We start from the raw sequence: 27,499 nt of genomic DNA on the forward strand, positions 1-27,499 counted from the left end.
TTTTTCTCGTCCCGCCGGGCTTGGGGGGAATCTTGGTTCCTCCACCGGGAATCGAATGCAGGCCCACGGTAGTGAAAGCGCCGAGTCCTAACCATGGGACCGCCAGGGAATTCCCTGTGCCACCCTCTTGACTCCTGCTGATGCGATGTCAGCTGTGTTATGTGAACCCAGAAAAAAAGACAAAGAACATGTCATTTACATCGAATTTTTTGGGCCTCTCACTGTTGTGGCCTCTCCCGTTGCGGAGCACAGGCTCGGGACACACAGGCTCCGGACGCACAGGCTCAGCCGCTCAGCAGCCATGGCTCACCGGCCTAGCCGCTCCGCGACATGTGGGATCCTCCCGGACAGGGACACGAACCCGTGTCCCCCATCAGCAGGCGGACTCTCAACCACTGTGCCACCAGGGAAGCCCCGAAGATTGTTTCTACCATTGGGACCCCTAAAAAGCTCTTGGAGATTTCCAGAGGTCTGGGGATCACACTTAGAATTGCTGAATTAGAAAGAGAACGTGTGAGAAAACAGGTCATAGAATGGAATTGAGTTTAGCATATAATAATAACTTTCTTAAAAGAAGGGCTGCGGACTTCAAGTGCAGCGAGAGGCAGATTAGAAGACGAGAAAGACTGGTAGGACTTATCAGGTCGCGAGACAGGATTTTAAGTGGGCCTTAAAGGACTGGTCCAAATAGTTTGAAGAAAAGAGTGTTGGAAGGGAAAGGCTTGCTCAGAACGCACAAAGACTAGACTCTGACTTCTGAGATCTTGTAGATACGAAAGGCTGATAAGGAATAAAGCCAGGCTTTTGTTCCCTGCGGTGTTGTGTGTACTAGGAGGTGATGGGTGCGTCTGCACTTTTGTCAACATCACCCTTAGAAATTGTATGCGAGGAAACCCTTGGACTGACAGGTGCGGAGAGGCGGGGAGTTGGGGTCACGGCTGTGAAGAGACGGGCCTCTACTGAAAATACACATTTATGTCTCAGAATGGCTACAGATAAAAACCTACTACAAAAGGAATATGTCCGAGGAAACTAATTTTGCTAATACATATTGATCTTTTGAAAAGCCCATAGAAGTAGGTGGCAAGGAGATGGTGGTGTATCAGAATGTTCACATAGTTCTGAAAGAACTCAAGGGATAAATCCTTGTGTTGAGACCACTTTTCTGACACACTGTTATCAGCAGTCCCTAACTTGGGGGTCCCCGTCCCCCGCTCGGCGAACAGCGAGGGCTCGAAGGCACTGGGAGCCACTCGCAGCCGCTCGGAGCACGGGTCCCGTGGCCTTCCGCGATCGCACAAGAGCGGCCCTCGGCACTCGCCGTACGCGGACTCTACCATCGCCGGCGCAGGGGGGGGTCGGAGGCCGCGGAAGAGGAGCCCCGAGGGCGGTTCGGGAAAGCCGGGCATCGGAGGACAGTTGTTTCACAGCTCGCATAGCCCGCCCGCCCTTCTCCCCTCTCCACTTCCCACAGCGCCGTCCCATCCGGGAGCTCTGCCGTGTTCCCGCGGCGGCAGGTGAGTGCCCGGCCACGGCCCCGGCCCGGGCCCCCCCCCTTCTCGGCGGTGGCGGCGGCCGGCGGGGAGGCGCCTGCGCGCAGTAATGGCAGCGCGGTGAGCAGGGGACGGAGCTGACAGCCGCCGCCGCCCACCCTCCTCGCCGGGCTTCTTCCTGCGCGCCCTCGGGCTGTCTCCCACCCCTGGCCCCTGCCCCGTGTCCCGCCTCTGCAGCAGGTAACCCGCTGAAGGCCCGGATCCGGTTGCGGGCACCGGGAAACTTCCCTTCCCGGTTAGTGGGTGGCGGGGCTGGGGCGGGGAGAGGAGTTGGGGGGCACGGAGGGGGAGGGGAGGGATGCAGGGGCGGCTGGGGACCGGGTGCCCTGTGGGTGACCCCGGCTCCAGGAGCGCCAGCCCCGGAGTCCGGCCGACCCCGGACTGCATCCCGGGCCTCCCAAGCCGGTCTTGGCCGCCCCTCCCTCGGCCTCATTTTCCTCCTAGGGAGGGAAGGTGCGAGTGCGTGTTCTCTGCTTATTTACGTTCTCACGCGGGCACAGAGCTCTGTGTGTTTGCTGGGGGCGGGGGGGGGGGGCGGCGGCATCAGTGTCTTATATCCTTACTACGAGTGTTTTCACTTTTGTTTCCGCAGACAGCGAAGATTGATAGCTCTGGGGAGTAGTGTCCTATGTGCATGCTAGACCTGTCTCACCACTTAGGGTTTGGTGAAATTAGATCCTTAGACTCTCTTAAGAGCACTTAGTTACACACCAGGGAGTCTGCACCATTCCCCATCACCCCGCAAATACGTGCATGTACATAAAACATTTGCGAGTTGCAGGCTGTTGTTATCGTTAAATCCTCTCCTTTCCCCAGGGATTACTATTACCAGTTGAAGGACAGTACCTTGGAAGTTAAAATTTTGATAATAAGATAAAAACGATTAACATTTGCTACAGACTGTTTGACTTTACAGTGTAAGCATCTTTGAACTAGACCTGTCCCAAATCTACACTCATAGTAAGGTATGGGAAATAATCACTTAGTTCTCATTTACTACCGACTACGTAATAGGCATTTAAAAACACTCAAAAGACTGCTCCCTCCTTTTTATAATCTCACAGTTCTTTCCAAGACAGACAGTTGAACAAATTGTTTATATTTTGCCTCTTTTGCCCAAATATAGTGTTTGGAAGACCCTTCCAAAAGAGTCAGAGATGAAATATTAGATGTACACAGTGTTTTGAGTTAATCTTCCCCCCCCCCCCCCCCCCCCCCCCCGCCACGAGATGCTGTTTATAAGTTGGGGGAACATCTCTGTAGTGTGCATGCACAAAGTATGTGAAAAATACCTTTTCTATGTCTTTGAATGTTCACTTGCATCTGAAATACTCTTACTTCACTCTCCACCCTTTGGTGATTTTTTTTCAGTGTTTTATATGGAAAGGTAGTTTATTCATGTTTTTTATCTTCACCATTTTGTCACTAAATTAAATGCTGTGGACCTTCTTTAAAGTCAGTTTTGCCTTGTCTAACAGTTCAATATTTATTAAGCACCTGATTCGTATGCCAAGCATTACTGGAAGCATTAGGGATACAACCATAAACAAGACACATGAAATTTCTGCTTTCCTGGAGCTTCAATTCTGGGAGGTAAGGGAAAGTCAGAAAGTAATTAAGAAATAAAAGCAATTTCAGAGAATCATAAGTGCTATAAAGGAAGTAAAATAGGGAGTTGTGGTAGTGACTGGGACAGACCGCTTCAGATGCTGTGGTCAGGAAAGACCTGACTGAGGTGACTTTTGACCTGATACCTGAAAAGTGGGAAGGATTTAGCCTTTGGAAATCTGAGGGAAGAGTGTTCCTGTCTGAGGGAACAGTAAATGGAAATCCCTAGAGGTGGTTTCAAGCTTGGGTTCGGCAAATTGAAAGAAACTCAGTGAAGGTGAGCTGGGACTCTCGCGAGAGAGAAGAGGTTAGGTGGTAGCCAGGGGTCAGGTCATGTGAGGTCTGTTATCCAAAGGAGTTTGCTTGGCTTTTATTCTTAAAGTACGTTGAAAAGCTATTTCCTTTTTGTGAAGCTGGGAGTGATATGGTCTGGTTTACAATCTGACTGTGAAGGAGTTTGGATAAGAGGAGAATAGCAGGGATACCAGTGAGAAGGCTGTGGCAGATTTGAGTAGTGACTGGAGTCAAGTAAAAAAGATTTTGAAATATATTTTATAGTTAAAAGTAGTGATTTGGCATGGTTGGATGGGAATGCAGTTGGTTGGGACAGGGGTGACTCCTGGGTTTGGGGCTTCACCTGGGGCATGGTGATGCCGCGTGTTGGGATGGGGAAGAAGTGAGGGAAGCAGGTTGTTGTATGGGGATAGCGTTGGAGGGGACGTGTTACATAGGACCTGTTAGATGTTCACGTGGAGTTGAGAAGCAGGCAGTTGGATATACACGTCTGGACTTCAGTGGAGAGGTTAGGGAGTCCTTCGTCCATTCAGCAAATAGTTTTCAAGTACTAGCTGTGGACTAGGCGGTGGGGGTGTATAGTAGTGAAAAAATAGACAAAAATCTCTGCCTTCGTCAGATTTAAATTCTAGTAAGAGAAAGAGATGGGGAGTCATCCGCCTTTATCTGTTGGTTTATTATAATTATGTTTGGATAAAAACTACATTCACCTGATTCAGAATTTGAAATGTTTGATGGGGTATAGAATGAAAATCTCCTCTATTTCTTGTCCCTGCAGTTTTTGTCAAGGCCAAATATGTTAGTGGTTTCTTACTCATCTTTCCAAAGATACATTTTGTGCACATGTAGGCAAATGTGTGTAGATTCTTCTCCCCACTTGGCAAAAGTGGAAGCATACTTTCCTTGCTTTGACATCTTGTATTTTTAAGAGTATTAAATAGTATTTAAAAGTTATGAAGCAGTATGAGACCACCTAAAGAAAGAATGTAGAAAGAAGAGGAGACAGTCCTGGGGCACTGCAACATTTTCTGATTTGGTCCCTGCCCTCTTTGAGTTTGGGAACTGCAAATGTGGAGTTGTTTAAAGAGCTGTTATTTTTGTGAGGCTTTTTACAGAAGTTTGCACTGTTTGTGTGTGTGTGTGTGTGTGTGTGTGTGGGTGTGTGTGTGTGGGTGTGTTTCACCTTATCTGCCTGTTTTCTTTACATGCTAAAATAATGTTTGATTATGATTGAAAGCAGCGTTTTCATGTATGTACTGTCAGTTAAATTCAGATAAATTAATGACAAGATCAAGCCCTTGAATGTTAATATTTTGAAGAAGTTTGGCTGATGTTAAATCTTAGAAAAACAAGCAGAAATTTGGAATGTTATCATGAGACATAACAAGTTATTGATACTTGAGATGTATGACTGAATTCTCTCTCAGTAACCAGTTAATAATCAAACTATTTGTTCAGAGTGATCTGGCTCTTTGCCTGGGTTTGAATCTTAACAGTGATGTTTCTATTGCATTGCAGATGTTAGCATAATCTTTGTGTTATTATCTTAAAGAATACAGACCTTCCCCGATTTACGATGGTTTGACTTACAATTTTTCAACTTTATGATGGTACAAAAGTGATATACCTTCAGTAGAAACCATACTTTGAATTTTGATCTTTTCTTGGGCTAGCAATATGGAGTATGATAATCTCGTGATGCTGGGCAGTGAGCCTCAGATCCCATTCAGCCTAGCAATTATGAGGGTGAACAACCAATATACGTAGAATCATTCTGTGCCCATAAAACCATTCTGTTTTTCACTTTCGGTACAGTAGCCAAAAAATTACATGAGATATTCAATACTTTATTATAAAGTAGGCTTTGTGTTAGATGATTTTGCCCAACCGTGGACTCATGTAAGTGTCCTGAGCACGTTTAAGGTAGGCTATGCTAAGCCATGATGTTCATAGGTTAGGTATATTAAATGCATTTCAACCTAACAATATTTTTAACTTCTGATGGGTTTAGTGGGATGTCACCTGATCTTAAGTTGAAGAAGATCTGTAAATAGATTCAAACTATGTTACTACTGTGTATTTGGAAAGGCCTGTTGGAGATACTAGAGCAGTGAAGTTCCTTTGATTCTTAAAAATTTTGAGGAGGCAGTGAGTAGTGTTAAGATCATGATATTAGCATCTGCAACAACTTTTGGGTGCAGTTAAACCCTGTTGTTTGGCCTGGAGGAGGGGAGATGGAATATTCTGTAAGTTGCTTTAAGCTTTGTTATTTTGAAGAATTAAAAAATCCAGACTTACTGTGTTCTCTACTGAATTTATAATACTTTTTATATTGGTTGGCATTTTGATTTTCAGTTAGCTGTCTTTAGCCAGATAACTTCCTATGTAAATTGATCTACCTCTTTTTTTTTCTGAGATTGTTCTTGATTTATGAACTGTTTTGTTTATGAACTGTTTTGTTCAGTTTGATTCTTGTGGTTATTTTTGTTATTGTTACCTCCTTTGTTTTCTTTTTTGTCTGAGATAAGTAAGCAGCTAGTTTCTAGGTTGGAGAAATATAATCTTTGGTAGAAAATATTTAATATTTCTTTCTGAAGCATTAGACACTAATTACTATGAAACGTGTGGTGAACGTGTTAAGCCTACTTGAACTCTGTAACTGTATAGATGTTAATGTCCTATTTGAAGATTTTAGTTATCCAAGGGATTTTCATTTATATTCTTTAACATTGTAAATGATGTTACTGTTGTTATTTAATCATTGGATTATAGCCTGATTGTGTGTCGGAATTTTTCATCATTCAGGCTAATAGTTTATCATTTTTGTTTCTCTTATCATCTGTATGCTTCTTGAAGGCAGCATCTCTAGTACTTGGTAGAGAGAGGTCTGAATATCGTAAATACTTAATAAATATCTATTAACTCAGTGACTTAAGTCCTGTTCCAATGTAGGTTGCTTTTCAAATAGTGAAATGTTGGATTTACCCTGTATAGATATTCCTTGAATTTTTCCACTTTGTTTTACTTCAGTTGAAAAAAAGTACAAGATACTTAAAATTTTATTTATTTAGTTTTGGCTGCACTGTGCAGCATGTGGAATTTTCGAATCTGTGCCCCCTGCAGTGAAAGCGTGGAGTCTTAACCCCTGGACCACCAGGGAAGTCCCCCCAAGTTTTTTAAATGTTGGAGTAATTTTAGACTTACAGAGAAGTTGCACAAGTAGTGCAAAGAGCCCAAGTATACTTTTCCCCCAGCTTTTTGTAATGTTAACAGCTTACATAACCAGAGCACAATGATCAAAATGAGGATACCTAACATTGTTACAATACTGTTAAACTACAGACCTTATTTGAATCTCACCAGTTTTTCCTGTAATGTCCTTTACCTCTGTCAAGATTCAATCCAGGATCAGACGCAGCATTTAGCATGTGTCTCCCTAGTCTCTTCTGATCTGTGATAGTCTTTTCTCATCTTCCATCACCTTCATGCTTGTGATGAGTATGGTCAGTTATTTTGTAGAATGTCTCTCAACTTTGGTTTGTCTGATGTTTTCTCATAGTTAGATTGAAGTTGTACATTTTTGGCAGGAATACTAGAGAAGTGATGCTGAGTCCTACTCAGTGCGTCACATCACAGGATACAGGGTGTCAGTATATCCTATTAGAGGTGATGTTGACTGTCATTAAGGTCTTAATGATAAATTTCTCTGCTTGTAAAGTTACTGTTTTTCTCTTTGTAATTACTGGATATCTTGGGGGAGATTGAAACTGTGCAGAAATCCTGTTCTCAAATTTTTGCCCATTCATTGCAGCATCCTTTGGTACCGTTCTTGCTTGTAATAATTATTATAGTAGTGTTCACCTGATGGCAATTTTATATTTTTCTCATTTCCTTCTACACTTATTAATTGGAATTCTTCTATAAGGGAGAACTGTCCCTTCTCCATATTTGTTTATTCCGTAATTCGTTTGTATCAGTGTTGGGTCATAGATATTTGTTTTACTCTATGGTTTATAATCTAATTCTATCATTGTTTATTTTATTGCTCAAATTGTTCCACTGTGGCTTTCAGGTTAGCTCTTTGTCTTTTGGACATCCCTCATCCTCTTTAGGAAAGCACTTCTATTTTCTGGCATCATAAGATGTCCAGGCTTATATTTTCCCTGCTGCAGCCCTGGAACCAATCACTTCTCCACACTCTGGTTCCTTCTATTGGAGAATGGTATCTAGAAACCAAGATCTGGATGCTATGTGTGTTCATTGCCACTGGGGTGTCATTGCTCCTAGGCCCTCTCAGTGAGCAGAGCAAGAACTATATATGTATACTAATCCGTGCATACACAATATATCTATGTTTATTTCTATATCTTTTTATCTTTGTGTGTTAAAAACCATGAGTTCACACTGATAACTCTGATTCCAATCAAGCACTATAGCATTTACACTAGCTGTCCCCTTTTATTTATGACTACTATTTTCTGACAGAAATAGAGCATACTTTTCTAATAGTCATAATAATATATGTAGTATAAAGTCACCAAAATAATGAATCCAAGGTTTTTAGATATATGTGACTTAATTTAGCTCTCAGAATAGGATAACAAATATTGCAAGTCATTGGGTTGTGCAAAGAGAGGATAATTAGAGTAACCCTTTTTAATATTTGGATAGAAAGTCAGGCCTAGAAAAAAAATGCACTCTTAATGTTCGGATTATTTGTGAAAAGGCTTATTGGTCATAGCCTTGTCTAGCCTGCATGCCAAACTGGGCTTGCCTACCCATGAGAGACTCAGACAAATTCAGGTTCTCTAACTCTAACTCTATACGTAACCCTGATACGTATATAAGAATTTTTTTTTTGGCCTCCCTGGTGGCGCAGTGGTTGAGAGTCCGCCTGCTGATGCAGGGGACACGGGTTCGTGCCCCAGTCTGGGAAGATCCCACATGCCGCGGAGCGGCTGGGCCCGTGAGCCATGGCTGCTGAGCCTGCGCATCCGGATCCTGTGCTCCGCAACGGGAGAGGCCACAACAGTGAGAGGCCCGTGTACCGCAAAAAAAAAAAAAGAATTTTTTTTGTTTAAGGCTGGTTGGTATCTTAGATTCCTTGCCTAGATTGTTAAAAATGGAAAAAAGTGAGAGAGCAAGTGAAGAAGACATTAAACTTCATGCTGATAGGAGCGATGTGAAAACTTGGAAAGAAATACTGTCTGTGTAGATGTGTGGGAGAGTCTCAAGTTCATTGAGGAGAGAAAGGTCTTTAATTCTGGTCAAATTAGCTTTATTTTGGAAGCAAATGTCTTCTGTAACTTTTTTGTTGTATTATAAGTACATTCCCTACTTACCACTGTCCCCCTTCCCTTTTTTTGAGACTGAGGTTTTCATCTTGCACTATACATTTTGCCAACTGGGATGACAGACTGCTGTATTTCTCTTTACTGTTTTCTACACCAGTTTCCTCCTTTTTTTTTTTTTAAAGCATACTACTAGAAATTCTTAAGTAGGAAAGTCATGTGATGGAGATGACATTTGTGGTGTGGAGCTTGTGTGTCAAACCTCATTGCAACAGTAAGCTTTGTACCCTGAGCCTCCAACTAACAAAGGTACCTCTTGGCTATAGCTAATGGATCGCACATTCAGTACAGTAAGATGAAAGTATTTAGATGCGTTCTTGGAGCTTATTTTCATATGAAATCATGGTAGCATTTTTGCTCAGTGTACACTAGAGACAGCCCTTGAAATGGAAAATATTGCAAAGTTAATAATGCTCTTTGATTGGGTCTTAAGTATTTTCCTTATTTTGTATATTTAGAATATAACCTGCTCAATAAGCCCCCTGAATGTCATTTTGAAAACTAACTATGGTATGTTGACTTACCTGAAATTTTTTTAGTCCCCAGTATTATATCTTTTTGGTAATTTTTGGAATGCCAAATTTTTGTTGCTGGTACTGATCAATACTGAAATAAAAAATTATCATTTGCTAGTTTTTTGGTTTTGTTTTGTTTTTTTAACTAAAAAGAGACTCACAACTTTAAGCATTTAGCCATTTACATTATTGATAATTATACTTTTGGAAGGCAACTGAAATGTTTATCAGTAGTTAAGCTGTAGTCATACTGATCAGTATGTTAAACATGGTTATACATTTTACTAAAATAGTTTATACTTCAAATAAAATATCTAATTATGCACCAACGTCAGTTCTAGACTTAAAATGGAATGTTTTGAGATTCTGTTACTGCTTTACCTGCTGAAATGTAATTATCCGAGTCACTTCTTTGTATGAAAAATGTCTAAGTGAAGAACTACACAGTATCACTCCAAATTAAAATCCATCTGATCTTTGCAAAGTTATATCTTTTGTATTTCTGCTATTACTAGTAACTTTGTTTTTTAAACATTTTTGGAGTGGGAATTTTGTTAGGCTGTGTTAACACATCATACTTTGGGGCAGTACCATGTTATTTTGGAGCTGTTTCAGCCTCAGTACCTAAAACTCACTGGAAAGTTAAGATTTTCAGGAGAAAGGAAAGGTTAGTGACAGGTCACCTTTCAGTGTTCTGAGGAGTGAGGTATGTGTATGAGGAGAAAAACTTTAAAAGCAGAAGAGATTTTAGAACATTGCTATCAGAAATCTGGATAGCTTATTAATTTGATTTTCCTGATTGCTTCTTTATTTTCGTCTTTACTTTGGATTACCTAGCTATTCTCTTAGAACTGGTAACTGATTTAAAAGTCTTTGTTGTCAGAATATTAGTAAAGTATTTATTGACTTTCATGGGAAGTCAGTGATAAATTAAGAAAGCACAGAGAAGTTTTATTTTTTCTTAAATGATAGTTGATAGATAATAAGGATTGTAAGTTAAAAGTCTTTGAAGAATTGTAAGCAGAGGGTATGATATTATCAGACTTGCATTTTTGGAAAGCTTACATTGGCCACAGTATTTGGAGTGTAACAAGGGGGCAAAAGAGGATACAGGTGGCTCATTTAGGAGGCAGTAGTTGGGTGAGAGGTGGTGGTTTGGATTAGGGTGATGTCAGTGGGAATGGGAAGTAGTGGTTGGATTCAAGAAATGGTTAGAAGATAGGGTTGACAGGACTTATTCATTGATTTGAAGAAGAGAGTAAGAGAAATCAAGAATGATTAATAAAATTTCTACCTTGAGGAGCTAGATGTATGAAAATATTTATTAAGATGTGAAATACTGGAAATGGATGGACATGTTGAGTTTGAGGGGTCAGGTTTATTGAGGTATAACTTACACATAGTAAAATTCACCCTAAAAAGATACACAGTTATTTGAATTTTGACAAATTTATATGGTCACAACACCACCACCACAATCAAGATACAGAATATTTTATCACCCCAGAAGTTTCCTATTTGCTCCTTTGTAGTCCATCCTGAGTCTCTGACAACCAGTGATCTGATGTATGTCCTTATATTTTTGCCTTTTTCAGCAACCATACAATACGTAGCCTAATGAGTCTGTCTGCTTTCACTTGGCATAATGCTTTTGAGAATCATCCATTGTTGTCCACATATCAGTGATTTGTTCCATTTTAATGTTGAATAGTACACCATTGTGTGAAAGCACCACATTTTGTTTTCCATTCACTAGTTGATGGCACATTTGGGTTTCTGGGTTTTGGTAGTCATGAAAAAAGGTGCTCTAAAATTTTGTGTTTAGGTTTTTCTGTAAATGTATGTCTTCATTTCTCATCTATAGATAGCCAGGAATGGGATTGCTGGGTCACATGGGAAGTGTATGCTTAATTTTAATAGAAACTGCCTAAGTGGTTATTTCATTTTAAATTCCCACCTGCAGCAAATGAGAGTTTCAGTTGCTCCATGTCCTCATCTGCATTTGATACTGTCAGAATTTTTGAGCCATTCTAATAAGTGTATAGTGGTATCTTGTTGAAGTTTTTGTTTGTTTGTTTGTTTGTTTTTTGCGGTACGCGGACCTCTCACTGTTGTGGCCTCTCCCGTTGCGGAGCACAGGCTCCGGATGTGCAGGCTCAGCGGCCATGGCTCACGGGCCCAGCCGCTCCGCGGCATGTGGGATCCTCCTGGACCAGGGCACGAACCCGCGTCCCCTGCATTGGCAGGCGGACTCTCAACCACTGCGCCACCAGGGAAGCCCTGATACCACTCTTGATAGAGAATTCTAGGTGGTTAGTCATTTTCCCTGAGAATTTTGAAGGCATTGCTTTATATTACCTTCCAGCTTCCAGTGTTGCTCTTGTAAATCTAAAGACTTTAATTTATGTAGTCGTTTTTTCTTTTCTGAAAACTTACGGATCTTTTCTTTACCCCCAGTGTTTTAATGTGTCAAAAAGAGGTGCCTTGTTATTTATTTTTAAAATCAAATATTCTGGGTATTCAGTATGCCCTTTTAAGTTGGAAAACTAATGTTCATTAGTTCTGGGATATATTTCCTTTGATAATTACCTCATTCTAATTTTCCAGAATGCATATTAATTGAATGTTAGACCTTTTGGATTAATACTACTTTTTTTTTAAGCTTTCTGATTTCTTTTATGTGCTTCCCCCCCATATTTATGGAACTGTTAATGATGATGATGGTGAAGATTTATTTTTTACCCTTTTACTTTGGAAAATCGCAAACATATACAGAAAATGCATATTATAATAATCCCTCATGTGCTTATCACTCATTCTCAACAATTATCAATTCATAAACAAGCTGTTTAATTTTGAAGCAGATCTCAGACAGCATTTATTACATCCATAAATATTTTGGCATGTGTCTCTGACAGATAAGGACTCTCAGTTTTAAAGCTCTCATAATTATTGTTATAAAAATTATTTTTTAAAGTCATCAAATATCCCATCAGTTTATAAATTTCCAGGGTTATCATAAATATAATTTTTAAAAGGAGCTTAAATCTAGATCCAAATAAGATCAGTCACACTGTGGTAGATGAATGTGCCTTTTTAGTCTATTTTAGTTCAGTTTCCATTCCACATATATCTCTCTCCCACTCTCATTTTCTTTTCTCTCTTTTCCTCTTATGTCTGTGCATAGTTTATTGAAGAAATCTGATTATCCAGTAGTTTCCTGCAGTCTGGATTTTGCTGACTTGCAGGTTGATGGTTAGTAATGCTTATATGTATAATATGTATAGCATAGGAGGAATTCAGAAGGTATTTAGTAAACAGTAGTTAATGATAATAGTATAATTTTCTTCTCTTATCAACTAGTATAGCAGTTGTAACTTAAATTGTGTTATTAGTATCTTTAGAAGAAAACCTTGTTAATGTCAACGTAAAAAGAGCTTACTGGGCTTCCCTGGTGGCGCAGTGGTTGAGAGTCCGCCTGCCGATGCAGGGGACGCGGGTTCGTGTCCTGGTCCGGGAAGATCCCACATGCCACGGAGAGGCTGGGCCTGTGAGCCATGGCCGCTGGGCCTACGCGTCTGGAGCCTGTGCTCCACAACGGGAGAGGCCACAACAGTGAGAGGCCCACGTAATGCAAAAAAAAAAAAAAAAAAGAGCTTACTAATTCATAAAAAAAAAACTATTTAATTTAAAATTACTGATATTAAACTAGGCATTTCAATTTTGGAGGACTCATCACATATCATATCAAACTTAGTAGAATGAATCCAGATACAGCCAAACAATGAAATGCTATTAAGATTAAAGAAACCCTTGTGTATTAAAATGGAATACTTTCCCAAATATACTGTTAAGTGAATATATTGTTAAGTAAGCAGTGTAATACCATTTATGTAAAACAAGTAGAAAAAGACCCTCTCTATATTCATTTATGTAAAAAGGGGAAATAACAATATATATGTATAAAATACCCCCAGACACATATAATATATGCCTCTGGTGATGGGAGCTGGTGACTAGAGCATGGGAGTGAGAGGGAGACTGAGATTTCAGAATTTGCAACCATGTAAATATACCTTTTCTCCCCTCCCCTCCACGTTAAATTGCTTCAAAGTTTTTTTTTTGTTTGTTTGTTTTTTTGCGGTATGCGTGCCTTTCTGGTTGCAGAGCACAGGCTCCGGACGTGCAGGCTCAGCGGCCATGGCTCACGGGCCCAGCCGCTCTGCAGCATGTGGGATCTTCCCGGACCGGGGCATGAACCCGTGGCGGACTCTCAACCACTGCGCCACCAGGGAAGCCCGCTCCAAAGTTTTTGATATGATTATTTCACCTTAAATGTCTAACAGCTTTATTGAGTTATGCTTCACATACCATTTCAGTGTACTCTTGAACTGTACAATTCAGTGGTTTTTAGTGCATTCACAGGGTTGTACAAACATGATGACAATCAATACTAGAACATTTTCATCACCTAATTAGCAATCACTTCCCATTTTCCTCCAAGTCCTCTAGCCCTGTGCAACCACTAAAATACTTCCTGTGTCTATGGATTTGCCTATTCTGGATATTTCATGTACGTAAGTGGAATCCTAAAACGTGGTCTTTTGTGACCAACTTTATTCACATAGTGTGTTTTCAAGGTTCATCTGTATTGTAGCATCTATCAGTACTCCATTCTCTTGTATTACAGAATAATAATCTGTTGTATGGATGTACTGCATTTTGTTTATCCATTTATTGCTCGATAGACATTTGAGTTATTTCCACTTTTTTGGCCTTTATGAATAATGCTGCTCTGAACATTTGCGTCCAGGTTTTTGTGTGGACATGTTTTCTCTTGCATAGGAGTGGAATTGCTGGGTCATATGGTAACTATGTTTTTATAAATCACTTTTGTGATTATTTAACTTACTATTATTGACAGCCATACATACTTAGAAATGGTGCTCTAAGTGAGAAAATCTAATCTAGGTATCATTTTCAAATGTAATGAAAATTTCTTAAATGTTATTGTCATAAAATATTGTCATAATGTTATCTGGAAACATAAGTAAACATGAATTTTTATTTTTCAATTTTTTTTTAAAATTTGGAGCCTATGATTTATTTTTAGGGGCCATAGGCACAGTACCTGTGTGCCAAAGTGTTAAAAACCCTAACATTTCATGAATGGACCCAGAAGAAAGCTAGAGGAAACTGTAGTAATGTGAGATTTGAACTTTGCAGGTGCTCAGTAGGACATAGTCTCACTGACTGGGGATGGAAGTGGTCCTGACAGGACACCAGGTGAAAGACATGATGTGGCACAGGAATGAAAACAAGACTCATGTATTCTTGTGAGTTGTCTGACAGTTTGGGAAGTGGAGAAGAACAGTGTGGTGGTCGTGGTCTTGTTTCTTTCTTTGCCCTCTCTCTTTCACATCCTTACATAAATGCTCCATGAGTAAACAATCATTTAAACAATTGAAATAAGATGAAGGCTTCTCTCACCTTGGTGTCCACATTTTCCACCCATCTAAGAATGGATTATCACCGCACATAAACCCATTCTATCAGGAACCTGTTGGTCTCAGCAGAGAAGTCAATGCCAGTCTGATTCTGCTAAAACTTCAATAAAGCTAAAAGGTAATCTGTGCAACCATTAAAATAATTTATAAGCAGGGTGTGTAGTATGATTCTATTTTTATAAGGGGAGGAAAGGATTGTGAAGCAGACAGTGACAGCTTTTTGATAGACAGTTACAGAATAGTCCCTACCTTGAAGAAACACTCAGATAATCACAGTTGAGCATGGTTTAATCCTCTAATAGAGGTTAAACATAGAGTTCTCAAGTAATGCATAAGAGGGCACCTTACCTAGCTTAAGTGGGCCCAGAAAGTTTCTTGAAAGCAGATATTCTGGGCCAAGGCTGAACTATCAGTAGGAGTTAGGGGAATGGGTGGAAAGGGGGAGGCAAGGAGAAGAGAAGAATTTTAGGTACAGAAAACAATGAGGATAAAAGGCAGGGTGTGTGAATCAGCCTGTTGTGTTCAGTGACCTCTAAGCAGAGAAGTTACCAGATTATGATGTCAAGGAAGAGAGTCCCATGAGAAGAGCAAGGTGAAGAGGTGCTTTAGTCCAAGGTCAAACCATGGAAGCTTGGTGGGTCATGTTGCCAATGAGCTTAAACCGGATGCTGTCTATAGTGGACAATCACAAACAGCTTTCAGTATCAGAGTGACATGGTCAGCTCTGTGGTTTACGTAGGTTATTTTTGTTTCTGAGTGCCAGATCCAAGAGTCTAACCTTCTTGAAGGTCAAGAACTTTGTTTATTGACCACAGTATCGTCAGCCTAGTACAACACCTGGCATGTATCTAAGTACTCACTAAGGATGTTAGTACGGCAGTATAGTTGTATATTGCAGTTGAGGGCAGGGGTTACAGCACGGGTCTGAATAGCTCCATGACCTTAAAGCAAGTTTCTTAATCACTCTGTGATCAGTTTTCTTATCTAGAAAATGGGGAGAACATCGGACCCTACCTAATCAGTTTGTTGGGAGGATTAAGTGAATTTATATAAAGCACTTAGATTTGTGTTTGGCTTATAGTAAGTACTGCGTAAATATTAACAGTTGTTAGTATTTCTTTGATAAAGATTAATACAAACTGGAACTGCTGAGGGCCTGATCTCAGAGCATTCATAGGGTTGTACAGGAATGGATGGATTTAAGAAGTATTGAGTAACACAGTTAGATAGGATGTGTGAATAAGGGTGAGACGGAGTTAAGGTTAACTTTCTAATTTAGAGCTGGAGCTTTAGGTTTCCCCCTTCCCCCAGTACACACACACACACACACACACACACAGGAACTACTGCTAATCCATTCTCAGTAGTTAGAGGAAGTTTAAGGCTTGTAGGTGGAGTCCCTGGTATGTTGAAGAAAGAGGGTTGATTTAGTGTGGCACACCCTCTTTTGGGTTTTTGTTTGGCTTCTCTGATTCTTTTTCTTCCCTTCCTTGGACTCCTCTTGAGTTCTTTTCTTCACAGGACAGAAACGTAAGAAGGGCCCAGGGCCACCTCCAGTTTGTGGGCTGGGACCGTGCAGCTGGTCTCCTCCCCTTGTCTCTTCTTTCCTTTCTCTCTGTGCATTACCCCCTTCTCCCCACTGTCTCCCTGCCTCCTTTTTTACCACAGCGGGACACAGGAGGAAGAATGTTTCCTCCTTGTTTGGCCCTGGCTACAGACTAGCTTGGTGCTTCACAGTCCTAGTAACGAGGGAAAACTTTGAGGAAGATGTGAAGGCATGTGCCGGAAAGGTGCTCCCTGTGCAATTAACTTTAAGAGGTTTCTCTTTTTAATTCTGTTCTTCTGGTGTGATATTGAAAAGGATTTGGAATCTAGTTAAACTGATGCTCCAGGAAAATAAACCCTTTAATTGTCTTGTGTTTTCTCATATATGGTCTCAGTCTCCAGTTTAAGGAGTGCAAACCACAAGGATTTGGGGCCAAAACCTTTTTATTGAGTATCTCTTGTGCATTTCTCATGATGGAAGTTAACTTTTTGGCTCATTAGGTCCCAGCTTCTTTCTCTCAGCAAATTAAACTCAATCTTTGGACCACCCTGGGTTATAAATAATTTGTGCTAAAAGCTTTTTATTTCCTAGAGTTTGCAGTGAATGCACATATGCTGTGGAGTTCCTTGTCTGGACAGTCATGAAAAGATGGCAGCCAGTGTTTATTGTTCTCACCACGTGCCAGGTTCTGGTCTCACCCCTTCCGTGCAGCATGCTGTCTAGTTATGTGGTGCTTTAGAAACAAGTAACTGACCTTGTAGAATTCATGCTAACGTTACTGTTGTTTTTAATTAACAGATTTCAACACTAAACTTGCACAATGTCTTTGAAACCAAGAGTAGTGGATTTTGATGAAACCTGGAACAAACTCCTCACGACAATCAAAGCTGTGGTCATGTTGGAGTACGTGGAGAGAGCAACATGGAACGACCGCTTCTCGTATCCTTCCAGTGGCATGGATGCCTGCACTGATCAACATGCTAGGTTCATAAGCTTGTTGAAAAGTGACAACAGGTTTAAGCTTTCCTAAGTGGAAGAACATGCCAGTGTGACTATTTTCATATATATTATTGTTCACATTTCCAAGTTCATTGCCTGTATGTGGCAGTCAACAATCTTTGATAACCTTTTGCTCAACAAATACTTTACTGAGCACTTAGTATATGTCAGGCACTACTTTAGGCTTTAGGAGTACATTTGTGAACGAAGCAAATGACTTTCCCTTCATTCTACTAAAGGAAATAGATATTAAATGGATGTAAAACACAAAACCTGATGCCAGTGCTTCTGATAACAGGTTACATCCCGTGGGGGGACGTAAAGCAAAGCGAGGGCATGAGCGTGGTTGGAGTGCGTGTGCGCGCCTCTCTAGATGGTGGCCAAGGAAGGCCTCCTTGAGGATGTTGAAGATGTCGAGGATGGCGATACTTGAGCAGAGGCTGGAACCGAGGGAGGGAGCAGGTCACACAGAAACCTGGGGGGGAGTGTTCCAAGCAGAGAGCAAACAGCAAATTCAGTGGCTCTGAGATGGAAACGTTTCTTATTTGGGTTTTCTACATTTGTGATTTAGGAGTTTTATATCAAAATATAAATTTGTGGTTTCCCTAGGACAGTCTGAAACCTGCTGTCCTACATGACAGCAATCTTTTTTTAAAAAATACATATATATATATATATATACACACACACACACACACTGTACATGATATGTATATTATTATAACATTATTAATAATATTATTTTATATATACATTATATATGTAAAAAACACAGTGCAACCTCCAGCACCCAGGCTATATACTCTGGCACCAAAGGAAAAAACCACAGTATTACAATACTGTAGTTTCTTAGTATTGGGGAGGTTAAAGGGGTCTCTAGGAACCCTCAGCCACAGGTAGCTGGAGCAGAGTGGTGGGTGGCAGCCTCATCAACTCTGCCCAGTGTTTGCCAGGGGCCACGGCTGGGAGGGCCTGGGAACGGCCTGTGCCCTGACAGACTCCTGACCCGCCTCCATCTTCCACCACAGGGACCACCACACACACCACATTCCAGGGCAAAGAAAGGGCATAGGGTCGAGGCCTGGTCTCTGGGTCTGAGTGCCATGGCAGTGCCCCAGGGCCCTGAAGGAGGCCTTGTGGACTGGGTGGACACTGTAGGGACCAGAGATTCTTTCCCCCAAAAGGGAAGGTGAGATGTGAAGGTATTATTACCAGAGTGCGTGTGGAGGTTCCGAGTCCTCTCACGTGCTGTGCCGCCCTCTCCAGCAGTGTCCTGGGGCTGAAGGATGGCTGCCCTCACTGTGCGAGGTGTGTGTTCTCTAGAAAAGCTTGGATTTCATAAGACAGTGATTCAGCTTGTTCTCAATGCCTAACCTAATCGTCAATATTAAACTGAATGTTGATGCAAGAACAGTGAAGTTCTTTGAATTCATTACAATTGCAGTTGTCAGTAAGAAACATTTGTTAGGGTACCTATGTTCTAGGCACTACAGATACAGAAAATGATGGTAACATTTCTAGAAGGCTTCAGAGTTTGCAAAGATCTTTTATATTTTTAATATAGAAACAAGCCTATAAGATCAGTGGGGCAGATATAATAGATGAGGAAAGATACTCAGAGGTGAAGGGACTTGCCCCGGGTTATGCAGGTAGTCATTCATGGAGCATACAGACTTGCATACAAGATGTCTAACATCTAATTTCCTGTACTTTCCATTGTATCTAGATGATAATTGTTATGGAGTCTGTCTTTGAAGAGCTTATTTTTGAATTAGTCTCTTAAATTTTTTTTGTGGAATATCATGAATTGTTTTTGGTGGGAATCAGTAAAAACTGAGTAAGGGTTAAAGGTTACTTGTGTGTTAATGAGGTTGGGCTAAGCACATACTCAGGTACTTTTAATGCCGTTTTAACTAAAATTATGAGCAGAGAGAGGAGAGAAAGAGTTGGTCATAGAAGATTACAAGAAAAGAGAAAATGAGCGTAAGGTAAAGAAAATAGAGTCATTAAATGTGTTCTTATTCTTCTACAGAATATACAGTTAATTGCTGGTTTATAAATGGTTTTGAGATAGCTGACTTCCTTTGAAAGTGCTCCTTCAGTTACTGATATTTCTAAGATGTTTATTGTTTGATCCATCTAAGATGGTTCAGTTACTCTTGACCTGGTCACAAGTTTTCTCCTCCTCCCCTGAAATAAAAAGTATCTATAGAAACAGTAAACTGAGGAGTGGAATATCATTTTAAATTTTATTATGAAAAATAAAGGAATGAAATATCATTTTAAATTTTATTGTGAAAAAAGTAGCATTTTATTATAATTTTATTTATTATGTAAAATAATGTTCCTAATTGTTCTAAAGCCAGATTCCCTCCTTTTCCCTGTTATTTTGCCCTAGAATATAAGGTTGACATCTGATACTCAGATATTTTACGTAGAAATTTTAGAGGCTATAAATCTTTAATATTTTGAAACTGGAAAAAAGCCCTCCCTACAAATTGTTCACCACCATATATTAATACTTGATCTTTTACAAAGCATTTTTTGAGGTGTATGAAATATAATGCATACATAAGTAAGATATACATGTAGAGTTGAGCAAATAATTATAAGGCAGACACCTGCATTATCACCACACAGGTTAAGAACCAGAACACTGCTGGCATCCACCAGCCTTCCCCCACCAGCTGCCCCTCTCAGTTCACAAGCCTTCTCCTTTCCCTTGGAGGTAACTACTATCATATTATTCTCTTGTTTTTTAAAGAACAGCATGATTGCTTATATATACAGCCTTAAACAATATTGGTTAATTGTATTTTGAACTGTGTATAAATGGAATCATACTGTGTACATTCTTTTGTGTCATAATTTTGTCTTTCAACATATAATGCATGTGATTAATTTGTTACAGATGATCTTGTAAAATATATATTATTAGCCCATTTTACAGTTGAGAATATAGTGGCCCAAGAGGGTTAAGATTGACTTCCTGATATTGTAGGCTAGATGCTGGGATAAAAATGCTCAAGTCTCCTTACACCCTTGAAGTGGGTATCAAAGAAGCCTGGTCTGCCAGCCGAAGTGTTTAACATGTGTAAGTATGGAACTTAGTGAACCCCTGTCTACAACATTTTTACTAAATATAACCTCTGTAAGGGCACAGATACCTGTCTGTTTTGTTCACTGCTGTATTCCCAGTATCTGGTACATATAGACACCTAGCAAATATTTGGTGAGTGAGTAGCTACTGTCAGCTGAATGCCATGAAGCATACTGTACGGATGAAAGAAGTAGCATTAATATTTAGCTAGTTCTCTTATTGTGTTGATAAGAGGGCTCTTAACCCTCATCCTTCATAAATGTACTGGGTCCAGTTATGTATGCAAGGCATTCTGGTTGATAGGTAATGTGAATAGAAGACATCAGTGTTTTCTTTTGATGCATAACAAATTACTACAGATGTAGTGGCTTAAATTTAGTGTTTCACTCTTTTATTATCTCCCAGTTCTGTAGGTCAGAGTCCATCGTGTGACTAGGTTCCCTGCTCAGGATCTCACAAGGCTGAAGTCGGGGTTGGCTGGCTGTCTTCTCATCTAGAGCTCAGGGTCCACTTTTAAGCTCATTCCTGTTATTTGGCAGAATTCAATTCCTTGCAGCTATAGGACTGAGGTCCCGGTTTTCTACTTGACTTTTGGCCATGAGCTGCTCTCATTGACTTACAGTCACTCTCCAGTTGTTACTTGTGACCCCCTTCCATCTTCACAGCCAGCAGTGGCGAGTCAAGCCTTTCCCCTTCTGCAGCTGGCGCAGGGGGCAGGGGCTGGTAGGGATCTGCCTTTGAAGGGCTCATGCGATTAGATTAGGCCCATCAGGGAAGTCCAGGATAATCTTCCTATTTTAGAGCCAACTGATTAGTAATCATAACTGCAGCTGCCAAGTCCCCTTGCCATGTAAAGTAACTGGGTGTGCTTTCTTATATTCACAGTCCCAGGGGTTAGGGAAGGAAGTCTTGAGAGGCCATTTTTAGAATTCTGCCTAACACAAGTAATAATGATGCTCTATAACAGAAGCTCTGTGACAGCTTAGGTGCAGTCCAGGGTCGTTTGGGACTTACTCTTTAAGAGGTATATCAAATGCTGATGATAGGATAGAGGCTAGGTGTAGATGTACATTTACTATTTGCTTCCCTGGGTTGGAGTTCTTTGGTTCTTTTGGTTTACGGTCGACCCTTGAACAACACAGGTTTGAACTGCACAGGTCTGCCCGTACTCAGATTTTTTTCAATAAGTATACTGTCGGTCCTGTAACCATGGATATGGAGGACTGACTGTAAGGGGCTTGAGCATCCTCAGATTTTGGTATCCACAGTGGGTACTGCAACCAATCCTCTGTGGATACTGAGGGACAAGTGTACTTGTATTCATGATTTTCTGCCTTTTGGTAACTGTTAGGACAATTTCGGAACCCTAGCAGTGTAACATAGGCGGTCTCCTACTTAAGGACAAGATAGATTCTAGTGAATAAATGGTTTTATGTGTAAGTCCATAGTGACTCAGTGAGGGGTTATTTAAGATTGCTTCCCTGAATGTAATTCTCCCAGATAGGAAAACCTGGCTCCAAAACTATTGTCCTTATTTCAAATACATATTCTATGAGGAGTGTTTTTCAAACATAGAACAATTTTGACTGCATTGAAAAATGTTGAGGTGGGAAATCTCCATCCTTGATGATCTTCACAAGTGTTAGAAGGAGGACCCCTTAGTAACCTTGACATCTACACTTAGCAGCCCATCAGTCTTTCTTAGATTGTGTGGATTGGAAAAGGTGGTATCTGTAGTCATCCCTGGTTGGTGCATCAGTAACAGTTTCACTCCGTTCTTCTAAATTATGTCAGAGTTCTTTTATTTAATGAGTCATTTTTTTATCCTTGCTTGCTAATTGATGATTTTATAGATACTGCATTTTTTTACATGTCACATTTTAATTTTTTCGCTTACGAAATGTCAATAAAATTTTTCATTTTTTATAGTTTTGTATTGTCAGTTCTTTTTTGACCATTATTTTACCATTTTCAATTTTAAGGTAATCTTTACTTTTATTCCCATTGCAAAACATTGTTTTTGGCCCACTATGCAGTAGAGTTAATAGTGTTAAAACTAAAAATTAAGCCCAAGCATAGGAAGCATCTTTTAATAGAGAAAATGAACTAAAATAAGTAATTTGCTGCTTACCAGCACTGCCTTTTGGTTGTAACAGAGTTCAGAGCTCTTGCTCCTGAACACATTTTGTTTCTGAATTTGAGAATTTGTAAGTGGAAAGTTTGTACATACAGGTATCTTTCTATTCCGGCTCCCAGAAAAGATGACTTGGAGGAGACAGTGTTTAAATCTAAATCTGACCACCTACGTTATTTCCCATTTTTGGTTTTTTAAAGTATCTTGTCTATAAGCAAATCATAATTGAATGCTAGAGGGTTGAAAAGTGCTCCTCTTGGGTGCTCTTCCCAAGGCCTAACCATTTCCAGAGTGGTTGGGTATTTGAACAGGTTAAAGAAAAAGAACATATTTAGGTATATCTTTTAGGCAGTTAAGTGAAATTATGCAGTGAGACTCCAAACTATGCTGAGTTAAAATATTCATTTAAAAAATTTATTAAGGTGGACTCCATTAAAAGCAATACATGAGGGGCTTCCCTGGTGGCGCAGTGGTTGGGAGTCCGCCTGCCGATGCAGGGGACATGGGTTCGTGCCCCGGTCCGGGAGGATCCCACATGCCGCGGAGCGGCTGGGCCCGTGAGCCATGGCCGCTGAGCCTGCGCGTCCGGAGCCGCAATGGGAGGGGGGCCACAACAGTGAGAGGCCGGCGTACCGCAAAAAAAAAAAAAAAAAAAAAGCAATACATGAGTACATTCTCACTGAGGAAGAGTCAAACAATATATAAGTCCTGTATGTGGAGTGAAATGGGAAAGTCTCCCTGGATTCCTACCTTGCACAGATCCCTTTCCCTCAGCAGAGAGAAGGGAAGCCCTATTTTGCTGGTCATTTCTGTTTACATATACATGCAGTGGCTATATTGAGACATTAACTTTGTTGATGTAAAACATTTGAGCACATAATTAGCATATCATGTTGAAATTATGGTACTGAATTGCTGATTTTTCAGTATCAAGTAAGTTGTGTATTCTAGAAATGTGTGTATATGGCTTAAGGGAAGATTAGAGGAGCAAATATCATCATCATGTTGGATGGAAGTTCTGGAAGTAGGTATTCAGAACTTAAAGATAATAAATGTATCACTTCTGATTGTTGATCTAGAGCCTGGCCAAATTTAGTCATTTAAAAAAATTTTGTTTTTTCTTTTGGCAGTGATGTGTGGCTTGTGGGATCTTAGTTCCCTGAGGGATTGAACCCAGGCCCACGGCAGTGAAAACTCCGAGTCTTAACCACTGGACTGCCAGGGAATTAAAAAAAATTTAATTTAAATTTAAGTATGATATACGTGCTGACTGGTGAATGTAGAGGTGAATTCTCACAAAGTGGGCACACCTGTGTACCCAGTAAAAGAGTGCTCCTACCAACCAGGAACCTCTGTTCTCCAGTCGCTGAAGTTAACTGCTGTCCCGGCTTCTACAACACCTAATTCTGACAGCCCTTTTACATCTAGTTTTACTAGGATAGGCTTGTGATCAGTTAAGATTTAAATTATGTCATGAACTAGGACTTTTTTTTCTAAAGGCATTTTTAGCTGAAACCTGGAGGGACCCCAGGCTGATCCGGGAGCTCATGTAGTACCTTACTTTGAAGCTCCTTCTCCATTGATGCCTTGTTCCCTCTCCACTCCACCAAACCATGTCAATTCTCTATAGAATTTGTGTCCAGATAAATGAAAAAATTTTTCTTTCTTAGGTAGTGTATATTCAAGTCTCTACTTTCTTTGTAATACAGGTGAATATTTTTTATGTTATTGCTGAAAAATAGCTCTTATATCTGTACTATTTTATTTAATCTTCCAGTCTATAGAAGTTCATTATGATATCTAAGTTGACTTAAAATAACTTAATAGTTTCTTTTTTTTTTTTAACATCTTTATTGGAGTATAATTGCTTTACAATGGTGTGTTAGTTTCTGCTTTATAACAAAGTGAATCAGCTATACATATATCCCCATATCTCCTCCCTTTTGTGTTTCCCTCCCACCCTCCCGATCCCTAAAATAACTTAATAGTTTCTTATTGTAACTTTTTTTTCTATAAAGAAACCTGGCACAGTGATATTACACTATTTGGGTGATATTTTTGCTTCACCATGTTTGTTTTTTAAGTATGTAAATAAGCTTTTAAATATTTAATATAATAGTAATCGAACAAATATATATACATGGATACATGGAGATATTTTATTGGTTACTAATTACAATTAAAAGTAAACAACGAAAGAATTTGGAGGGAACATAGGAAAGTCTGACTGAGGCCTCCCAGACAATGACATCACGTGGAGAGGGCTGCTTGCTCTTTTTGGGGTGAGGATACAAGGTAAAGAGTCAGAGCATGTGAGGTTGATTTCCCACCTCCCTTCTATCACCAGCGTGTCGGGTAAGTGTCTTTCATTCTGTGTATGTATCTATATAATCCTAAACTGCAAAAATGAAATAAGGATTTTTCGTTTTTTAATGCCAGACTTGAGTTAAATCTTTTGTTTTAAAGTAGTATCTTCAATGAATATGAAAACCTTAACAATTTAACTAGAGATATCTATGCTTTATGTGTGGCCTATCCTGAACCCCTTGGAGAAAGACTTTATACAGAAACTAAGATTTTTTTGGAAAATCACGTACGGCATTTGCACAAGGTAAGGATTGATATATACATGATGTAAATGTGTTTATGGCTACATAGTTATTTGACTAGTTCACTGTTTTCCAGTGCAGAACTTGTATCAGGTTAAGGTTATTTCTTTTGTTTCCTAATTAGCATTTTTCTAATATGTATATAGGAGCTTTGGGTCAAGCTCTGTGTTGTTAGGTTCTCCAAGGGAAGTCAGTTTAGTTGCTCCAGATCATACAACTAGTAAGTTAAAGAGTAGGGTTTCAAATCAAGATGTGTTCAACTTGAAATCAAGTGCTTACATATCCTCTGGATGGTGTTTATAGAACCAAGTTTTCTTTACTGTTGCTTCCCACCTCTTGGTGAATCTCTGTCTTTATATTCAACATTTTAGCTGCCTCTTCATATCCTATATAAGGTCTTTAAAAACCTAGGATTAAAAAGGAAAATGGTAAATTAAAAAGTATGATAGAAAGCCTCTGTGACCAGTTATTTTGGTCAGTGTGCCATGTGCATGAGGGTGACATCACCAACTTGATCTGTGTATAAGCAGTGAATGAATTTTGTAGTATTTGGCTACATGCAGCATTTCTGACTTCTTTTGGATTACTGATCTTATCAGGAACTGGATGAGATCATTTATTCTTTGAACTAGAAACTTGGCTCCCTTCTTTTCACCCCCAGTATTTTATTTATTTTTTAAAACTTTTTATTTTATATTGGAGTATAGCCGCTTAACAATGTTGTGATAGTTTCAGGTACACAGCAAAGCGACTCAGCCATACATGTACATGTATCCATTCTCCCCCAAACTCCCCTCCCATCCAGGCTGTCATATAACATTGAGTAGAGTTCCGTGCACTATACAGTAGGTCCCTGTTGGTTATCCATTTATTTTATTTATTTTATACATCTTTATTGGAGTATAATTGCTTCACAATGCTGTGTTAGTTACAGTTGTACAACAAAGTGAATCAGCCATATGCATACGTATATCCCCATATCCCCTCCCTCTTGTGTCTCCCTCCCACTCTCCCTATCCCACCCCTCTAGGTCATCGCAAAGCGCCGAGCTGATCTCCCTGTGCTATGCTGCTGCTTCCCACTAGCTATCTGTTTTACATTTGGTAGTATATATATATATGTCGATGCTACTCTTGCTTCACCCCAGCTTCCCCCTCCCCCAATGGTGTGTCCTCAAGTCCATTCTCTATGTCTGCATCTTTATTCCTGCCCTGCCACTAGGTTCATCAGTACCATTTTTTAAAAAAATTCCATATATATGCGTTAACATATGGTATTTGTTTTTCTCTTCCTGACTGACTTCACTCTGTATGACAGGCTCTAGGTCCATCCACCTCACTACAGATAACTCAATTTCATTTCTTTTTATGGTTGAGTAGTATTCCATTGTATATATGTGCCACATCTTCTTTATCCATTCATCTGTCGATGGACACTTAGGTTGCTTCCATGTCCTGGCTGTTGTAAATAGTGCTGCGGTGAACACTGGAGTACATGTCTCTTTTTTTTTTTTTTTTTTTCACGGTACGCGGGCCTCTCACCGCTGTGGCCTGTCCCGCTGTGGAACACAGGCTCCGGACACGCAGGCTCAGCGGCCACGGCTCACGGGCCCAGCCGCCCCGCAGCACGTGGGATCCTCCCGGACCGGGGCACGAACCCGCGCCCGCTGCATCAGCAGGCGGACTCCCAACCACTGCGCCACCAGGGAAGCCCCTACATGTCTCTTTTTGAATTATGGTTTTCTCAGGGTATATGCCCAGTAGTGGGATTGCTGGGTCATATGGTAGTTCTATTTTTAGTTTTTTAAGGAACCTCCATACTGTTCTCCATTGTGGCTGTATCAATTCACATTCCCACCAACAGTGCAGGAGGGTTCCCTTTTCTCCACACCCTCTCCAGCATTTATTGTTTCTAGATTTTTTGATAAGGGCCATTCTGACCAGTGTGAGGTGATACCTCATTGTAGTTTTGATTTGCATTTCTCTAATAGTTAGTGATGTTGGGCATCTTTTCATGTGCCTTTTGGTTATCTGTATGTCTTCTTTGGTGAAATGTCTATATAGGTCTTCTGCCCATTTCTTAATTGGGTTGCTTGCTCTTTTGATATTGAGCTCCATGAGCTGTTTGTATAGTTTGGAGACTAATCCTTTGTCTGTTGCTTCATTTACAAATATTTTCTCCCATTCTGAGGGTTGTCTTTTCGTCCAGTTTATGGTTTACTTTGCTGTGCAAAAGCTTTTAATTAGGTCCCATTTGTTTATTTTTGTTTTTTCATTACTCTAG

At 40.2% G+C, this 27,499-nt stretch overlaps 1 protein-coding gene across 3 annotated transcripts in view; it reads left to right on the plus strand.

Annotated features, from left to right (window-relative positions):
• The first annotated feature begins 1,583 nt into the window (after nt 1-1,583).
• CUL2 (cullin 2) overlaps nt 1,584-27,499 on the plus strand; it is an 81,322-nt gene continuing 55,406 nt past the window's right edge. The window contains exons 1-4 of one of the 3 annotated variants that reach the window (XM_065900554.1): nt 1,615-1,733; nt 2,146-2,323; nt 17,173-17,313; nt 25,116-25,218. In XM_065900554.1, coding sequence (XP_065756626.1) covers nt 17,195-17,313; nt 25,116-25,218 — 222 coding nt within the window. In that variant the 5' untranslated portion in view covers nt 1,615-1,733; nt 2,146-2,323; nt 17,173-17,194. Of the gene's footprint in view, nt 1,789-2,145; nt 2,324-17,172; nt 17,314-25,115; nt 25,219-27,499 lie in introns of those variants that run through there. The other 2 variants (XM_065900562.1, XM_065900572.1) reach the window with 2 other exon arrangements.

This window comes from Phocoena phocoena, chromosome 2 (genome assembly GCF_963924675.1).
Source record: "Phocoena phocoena chromosome 2, mPhoPho1.1, whole genome shotgun sequence".
Taxonomy (NCBI): Eukaryota; Metazoa; Chordata; class Mammalia; order Artiodactyla; family Phocoenidae; genus Phocoena; species Phocoena phocoena.